General features: G+C 33.6%; 1 protein-coding gene across 1 annotated transcript in view; it reads left to right on the top strand.

The window, feature by feature from the left end:
* USP34 (ubiquitin specific peptidase 34) overlaps positions 1-8513 on the top strand; it is a 220960-nt gene that overhangs the window by 187582 nt on the left and 24865 nt on the right. The window contains 6 exon segments of the mRNA XM_028516659.2: positions 192-343; positions 3773-3821; positions 3907-4011; positions 4090-4134; positions 5120-5224; positions 6291-6438. Of these exon segments, the coding sequence (XP_028372460.1) occupies positions 192-343; positions 3773-3821; positions 3907-4011; positions 4090-4134; positions 5120-5224; positions 6291-6438 (604 nt within the window).

Below are 8513 nucleotides of genomic sequence, written 5' to 3'. Positions count from 1 at the left end.
CCTATTCTAAAATTGTCCTGAATGTGGTTTAGACTTTAAAGTTAGGTTTAGACTTTGAGTGGCTATTTTTCATGATACATGCTCCTGCCGCTGTCTATGCTGGGTAGTTATATAAAAAAATCAGGTTCTATGCTCTCAGTAGAGCATTATAAACTAATATAATGTTAAAATTGTATTTTGTTCTGCTCTAGCCTCAAGTTGAAGTATTGTCAGAGGAAGAAGGGGAGGAGGAAGAGGAGGAAGAAGATATCCTCTCTTTGGCAGAAGAAAAATACAGGCCAGCTGCCCTTGAAAAAATGATAGCTTTAGTTGCTCTTTTGGTTGAACAGTCTCGCTCAGAAAGGTGAAATGCGTCAACATTCAAGATGCATATAGCATGTTCAGTTTTGCTCTTTTCCACACTATTAATTCAGTAACTTTTGTTATATAACTCCTTTTAAATAGCACCACAGTTTACCAACTCTTATAGCTTAAGTATTTCAATCCTTTGTACCAAACTCATACTTTACCTGGGTCATGTGAGAAATATATACAGCAAAGTATCTATATATGCATTCATCCTTTAACATAGCAGTTTCACTTCTAAGAATCTATTCCCCAAATATAGAAAGATATATATGTAGTGCTATTTATTGCAGTGGTGTTTTCAATAAAAAGACTGGAGATGTCCACCTAGAAGGGACTAGTTGAAAAAATGGCATCTACTTGATAGAGTACTCAATAGCTGAACAAAGGAAGCATGGAATATATGTGTACTACCTTAGAGAAATTTTTAGGATAAATATTACTAAGTCAAAAATGTAAAGTGGAAAAAGTATATATAATATGTTACTTTTTTAAAAAGGGGAGGCTGTGAGAGAGAGTGTCCGCTCATAGATTCTGTTTGTGAATTTGCCTGCATGCTAAAATTTTTTATAATCCTAAAGTCAGTACTGAAGGAGCTTTTACAGGCATTTATGGACTGCAGAAATCACATGTACAGAGTGGGGGGGAAACTTTGATTTGCCTGTTGTATACGGTCCCAGATGAGGTCAATTATGGTGACACTGTGCATTCTTGCTTCCATTCTTGGAACAGAGCAAATAAATTTAGGGAAAATTTTAGTTTTCATATGGTAAACAATGTCTTTTTCACAGTATGTGCCACATTTTTCAAATTTCTGCTTTTTGTTGGTGACTTGGCTGTTTAAAATGGCCCCCAAGCATAACGCTAAGTGCTGTCTAGTGTTTCTTAGCTCCAGAAGTCCATAATGTGCCTTAGAAAGAAAATGTATGTGTTACATAAGCTTCATTCAGTTATGAGCTATGGTGCTGTTTGCTGTGAGTTGAGTGCTAATGAGTCAGTGATGTATTAAATTTAAAAAGGTAATGTATCTGTTGGTTGATGGAAATTTGACCAGAGACTTACAGGAACCTAACCCTGTATTGCCCTATAAGCAATGATTGAGTCTTCACTAGTTTGCTGTCTGCCGTACTTGGTAACACATACGCACTACAAATAAGAATTGACTGCATTATTTTTAATTTGAAGACTAGATAAAAAACAAAGAAGAAATAGTTTCCCATGGTTGGGGAATGGAAAATAGGCTGGAGGAGAAAGGAATGAAAGATTGACTTATTTGAATATACATTATTTTATTTTTTTAGTTTTAACTTTGGAATCATGTAAATGTTTGATATCATAATTAATTAGTTAAATGCAATCCCTAAGAATCAAAAGCAGACTGAAACAATTTAGCCTAACTATGGTATTGAGCTGGCATGATAGCCACGGAGAAGGGTTGATTAAAGTAACCTTAGAGTACATTAATTTAACTATAAATTGCTAGTAGGAGGTACCTAGAGGACAAAAAGAATTATAAAATTATCATAAGCAGTTTTGAAATTATTATTCCAAATTTTTTATTATAGAATAAAGCAAGTAATTGTTAACGTCATTAGAAACCAAGATTTTTAGCAAAAGAAAAATATATAAATATAAAATAATAGGGTTTTTACATAATTTTAAAACTGAATTTGGATATTTTAGTAGCATTTATGGTATATTTTTGTCTTAGGCAAACAAAAGCATGTATGTGTAAGGTACCTCCATTTTCTGAAAAGGCCTAGAGATCCAAAGGCAGCTCAGAATTAATGAATGCCTTTAACATCTAGATTGTAGTCTCTAGATACCTTTTTCCACTGAAAAAAAATAATGGTTCCTTGGAAATATGGCCAATTTCAGGTCTTCAGCAAGAAATGAATAGGAAGCTGGGAATGTCTTGTCACCTTGAAAAACAAAGAGGCTATCCAAGCCTACCAAAGTCATGTCAAAAGAGCCAATTTAGAGGTTTATGCTGGTCATAGATTGGACAACCTGAGCATCAATAATAATTACAAGTGGACTAAAATATATCAGATGTTTAAATCCATTAGTTCATAATAATATCTAAAAACAATATTTAAAAAAAACTTACAGCCTTTGTGTAGTAGATTAGGAAACCAAATCATAATTTTGGAAATGTTAATTAAGAAATGATATTACGCAGTTATCTTTACCTGCAAGAATTATTATCTTGAGGCAGCCAAATGGTAAGTGATGGGAAGTTTATCGTCACAGAGGTATTTGAGCTAATAAATAAGCAGGTAGTGCTGGAATTAGAATATCAGTATCAGTATTTTACATCAAAATGAAATATTGAATCTAGGAAATGATAGTCATTGGCTGAAAACATTACAAAAAGTGAGGCAGCTTTTAATTGTGTGCCTCCTGGAAAAATCCATACCACCACTAATAATTCTTAATCAAAAAGTCAAACCTAGATTTGATCAAGTCTCTAGATCTAACTAACAGTTTACAGGAAATATGGGAACAGGTGAACATCTTAAAACACCACCACAGGGTACATTCAGCAAAATGGAAATGTGGGAAGTTCTATTGGATAAACCACCTGCTTTCTAAATTGTAAGATAAAAAACAAACTTGGGAAACCAGTAGTCTAAAAGAGATTTGAAAGATAATTTCAACCAATTGCAACAGAGGACTTTATTTGTATCGTAATTCAAACAAATTAAGTATAAAAATTTTTTTTAGAAACGATACTGTGTGATAGACAGGAATTGTTAATTTTGGGTATGAATAATGGGAGTGTATTTACATATTTAAAAATATCTGTTAGCAATATGTATTGAGATTTATGGATTAAGTGATAAAATATCTGGAATTGCTTCAGAATAGTCCTCATTGAGTGAATAGGAGGTGCAAATGAAATCTGACTGGCCATGAATTTGGTAATTTGAGTAATACTGGTAAGCATGAATTTGGTAAGCTGAGTGATGGAATACTTATACTATTTCTATACTAAAAATTTTCATAATAAGCTTAAAAGACATATGTAGTAGTTATAAACTGGGAAGTGAAACTTTCTAGTATTTCTTCATAGTTCATTTTGTTTTGAAGGTTCTCATTTCAGAAAAAGCTATCGAAATTAAACCTATCCTAGTGTTATAACAAAATGTAATATAAATTAAATAAATAAATGGAAATAAATGGAATTTGAGCTTTTAGATACCAATTTTGGAATCTTGAAAAATTGTCTAAAATATCTCTAGCAAGCAAGTATAGCCAGCAGATAGTTCAGAATCATTTTATGGTGGTCACTTGGTATAGTTATAACTGAATAGTTATAACAAGAACAATTTTGATGTGTCTCATGAAGCAAATAGCTTCTACTACTTCAAAGTAGTAGTATAGAGGAAAGGAAAACTTAATTTCTATTAATGTTTTCTTTCAGGCATTTGACATTATCACAGACTGACATGGCAGCATTAACAGGAGGAAAGGTAATACCTTCTCTATATCAGACCATTTGACAATCACAAAAATAATAACAATAGTTCTTAACTGAAAAACTTTTGCTTTTAACAGGGATTTCCCTTCTTGTTTCAACATATTCGTGATGGCATCAATATAAGACAAACTTGTAATCTGATTTTTAGCCTGTGTCGATACAATAATCGACTTGCAGAACATGTAAGTGCTGAGGAACAGTCTTAAAGTTTTTTAATAATTTTAAAAACAATATTCTGAAATTCTGTTTTTCTCTTTTAGATTGTATCTATGCTTTTCACATCAATAGCAAAACTGACTCCTGAGGTATGTAGAAATTTAATTTGTATTTTTAAAACTACTACCAGTATTGACAGTGCTTTCAAATGAACTTTTGAAATTATCCTTGAAAAACATTACCAGTTTCCTCATAACATAACCTGTTTTCAAGTATGTAACTTGAATAAACTGAGTTAATGCTTCATGTCTTATCACAGATGTAATTTTCTCATTTAAATATAAATTTACATATAAGTTCAACATATGAGTTGTGAATAGATACTAAGCTTTAGTGTTATTTGGTTTTAAGCATATAATTATGCCCAAGAAAAAAATAGACTAACCAGAATACTGGATAGGTGGGAAGTATGTTTTTTAAGTGAACTAAAGTAGTGTACAAAAAATATTTTTGTAGAATGGAAATGTTACAGTTGCTTTGTTAATACATGTCAAATATTAATACAAATTGTATGAGACCAAAGATTGCTATAGGGAACTTTTAATTTAAATTTTTCTATAAGCATGGTTGTCTCATTTGGGTTTTGAATTTTGTTTTCCAAATTCAGAAAAATACATGTTTCCTGTTATATATGGTTCCCATGCAATTGACTTTTTATTCCCGGCTGATCCTTTTCTTTTTTTTTTAATCCATCCTTACCTAAGGACATGCTTACTGGTTTTAGAGAAAGGGGTAGGGAGGGAGGGGGAGAGAGAAAGAAACATCAGTGTGAGAGAAAAACATCAGTTGGTTGCCTCTCACACATGTCCATACCAGGGACTGAACCTGCAACCCAGGTATGTACCCTGACTGGGAATCAAACCCCTTACCTTTCAGTTTATAGGACAATGCTCCAACCAACTGAGCCACACCAGCCCGGGCCTGATCCTGCTCTTTTAAGTTCATACGCAGGAGTACTGAACATAATGCAGCAAACTTAAATGTATTGTATGCAAGAGTTATGTGTGTTTATTTTCTGCTGATAGAGATGGGTTCAAGTATATTTAGATACACAGTCTTATGTGTCTCTTACAGGCAGCCAATCCTTTCTTTAAATTATTGACTATGCTAATGGAGTTTGCTGGTGGACCTCCAGGAATGCCTCCCTTTGCATCTTACATTCTGCAGAGGATATGGGAGGTAAGTTTTGCAGCAGATGTTTCTGTATTTATTTTTTGAGGATTTTATTTATTGAATACAGTCACTACCATATTAAGTACCAATTTCTTCTTACCTGAGCAACCCAAAATGGGTTTGGTAAGTTACCGATCAAGGGAAGGAAAGATGCTTTAGTCAGAAGATCTGCGGGGGAAAAGAGATTTTGTCCAGTCTCCCAGATTTTTAAAGACTTTTTCTTAGAGTCATGAACAGCCTTCAGCCATTCCAAGATTCTCATTTCCCTACCATCAAAAAAAAAACTATATAGAGTGGCAGAAGCCCTAGAAATACAAATGAAGTGTTCTCAGCAGTTGATAGAAATGGTAGAGAAAGCACCAGCCACTCTCTTTCCTCCACAGTTACTGCTGAGTCATAAAATTTCTTAGAGTTGGAAAAGCCCATTCTCTAGATAGGGGTCAATAAACTTTTTCTCTTCCTGGCCAGACAGTAAGTACTTTAGGCTCTGTTGAAACCATTTAGCTTCTGTTTTAGCATAAAACCAGCCATGAGCAATACATAAATGACTAGAAATGACTGTGTTCCAGTAAAACCTAAAAACAGGCAACCAATGAATTTGGCCCGTAAGTTACGGTTTTCCAACCCCTACTCTAGATCCTAAGATTCCATTTTCCCATTAAAAAAAAATCTCCCCAGCGGTGAGGTGAACTAGTTTTCGTTCTCATTTATAGTAACAGATTGATCAAACAAGAATAAAAGTAAAGATGAGAAACTTTAAAAAATTGAAAGTATTTTAAATTAATTTGCAAACTTAGGCCTAAAAGTCATTGACTTCTCTTACTGGTCTTTTGTTAGAGTCCTTAGTTATTTTATTTTGTAAACTAATGACAGATGTTTCTGAACATTTCCTGTTGATAAAAGTAAGTAGCTTTAGAATTGGGAAAAATCATGGTTGGAACTTTTTTTGGCTCTAGTTTTCAAAAAACTATTTTGACTTTTAAATGTTTAATGGCATATACCAAAAGTAAGTTAAAAAGTAACTGCTCATTCAGTTGGCCTCATAATTTGTTCTTGCCTGTTTTATTTGTAGGTAATTGAATATAATCCTTCTCAGTGTCTGGATTGGTTGGCAGTGCAGACACCCCGAAATAAACTGGCACACAGCTGGGTCCTACAGAATATGGAAAATTGGGTCGAGCGATTTCTTTTGGCTCACAATTATCCCAGAGTCAGGACTTGTAAGTCAAATATTCAGAATTTAACAAACCATTTGTTGTCCAAGTTTTGTTTCTTTGTTTTGTTTTTAAGGTGACTACAGTGTGCCCATTGTTGTATAATTCAAATGTTCTTAGAAATGCTGTATTTAAAAGCCAAAGTTATATTAGTATTTGGAAACCCATACCAATGTTTTACAAATATGTATAGTGTTTTTGGTTTTTTAAGGTTAGAAAAGGATGTCCTTTCTCAGGCAGCATCACCACTACAGCCATTTTTTCCTTGCTTGATGAGTGACAAAGCATGAGTAGGATTATTAGTAAAGAGAGTGAAGGGTCAGGAAATTCTCTTAAAATATATGAGAAGACCAAGAGTAAAGTAGTAATAAAGACATAAAACAAGTTGAGAGAAAATATTTACTGAAATTATGGACATTAAATGATAAACATCTTTATTATACATACACCGGAGGAAAATAAACCAAAGATACCGGAAGACAGATGGACAAATACAAAATATAGATATTTTATGGACTAGAAAATTGCTTGTAAATAAACATAGAATATGTCCTCTCTTGATAGTAGTCAAAGAAAAAAAAATCAAAGTAGTTAATATTTTATATGTTTTTAATCATTAAAACCATATTTACTAGCTATCTACTAAGAGAGCCTAGAATCAATGACACTCCAGTAGTAACAAGCACACCGAATACCCATATCTCTTTTTCTAAACACCATTTTTCAATGAAACAAATCACAGCCCCTTGGAGAAATGGCTGATTAACATCTTATAGAACAAGAAATTAAAAAGGTACTTAAAAACCAGAGTAATGAGGGCATATCAAAGGGACTTAGAACCATCCTGAAAGAGCTCCCAGTGGCCAAAGCTGGAACAATTTGAGTAAATAAATAACATAGTGCTAGATTGTAACCCAAAATATAAAATAAATATTCCTGAGTCTTCATACTGATATAAATAAAGGATTAAGTAGATAAATGGAGAAGAGACAGCTCTCCCATACAGAAAAATTTAAAATAATTTGCCCCAAGGAGGTTTAATTTCCCACCCCTTTTGTGTACGCCTAGTAACTTGCTTTGAAAAAGTAGAGTATGGGGGATGGGGGAAATAACTTGAAAAAACTTGACAAACATTAACCCAGCCAGGTAATTGAGGTTAACATCACTGAAGAGTCATGTTTACAGCGTGTACCCTTGATATAATGTAATGCAAAGGGCACTGGACCTGTGTGGTCTTCCTCCCAAAAACCTATAACCTGAGTCTAACTATGATAAATATCAAACAAACCCAGTTTGAAGGACATTCTACAAAAATAACTGACCCCCAAAGTGTCAGGGTCACCAAGTGCAAAGAAAGTCAGAGAAATTATCATAGCTGCAAGGAGCTTAAGGAGACATAATAACTACATGTAATGTACCCTAGAACCTAAAAAAAAAAAATTAGGGCAAAGCTATTGAAATCTAAAGTGTAAAGTTTAGTTAATAGTTATGTGCCAGTGTTGGTTCCATAGTCACAACAAATGTACCTTAGTAATAATAGCTGTAACAGTAGCGGGAATGGGGAGAGGGGTATGGAAACTCTCTTTTAACTATTCTAAAGTAAAAGATTTGGGAAAAACACCTTTCAGTGTGGGTACACATGGATTGGCGTTGGTACTCTGCTTATAGGCTTGTTTTTCCTGCCAATTTAGTTGAACCCACAGATATTTGTGAGAGCTGACACAATATGTCTGTTGGCATTCATGTTTCTGAACGTAAAACAAAAACCTATGCTGAACCTGTCTGCTACCCAGAAAAGTTTTTTAGCTAGTCGTTACACCCAGTATTGCTAACAGTGCTCTGGAAATGGTGTTCTTGTACACTGCAGTGACACTGTAAGTTAATATTACCCTTGTGAAAGGTAATTTAGCATGTAATTAAATCCTTAAAATCTTTTTGCCCATTTTCACTCAGTAATATTGTTTCAGGGGATTCAGTGTAGACAAGTCATTCAATATATGGATACCCAACCACATTATTTATACTTGTGAAAAATGTAAAGCTGGTGTTCAGTTAGGAAATAAGCTATTATAATGCATAAT

Source organism: Phyllostomus discolor, chromosome 6 (genome assembly GCF_004126475.2).
Source record: "Phyllostomus discolor isolate MPI-MPIP mPhyDis1 chromosome 6, mPhyDis1.pri.v3, whole genome shotgun sequence".
In the NCBI taxonomy this organism is placed as follows: Eukaryota; Metazoa; Chordata; class Mammalia; order Chiroptera; family Phyllostomidae; genus Phyllostomus; species Phyllostomus discolor.
Note: the sequence above shows the minus strand (reverse complement) of the source record. Positions and strands in the feature narration are given on the sequence as shown.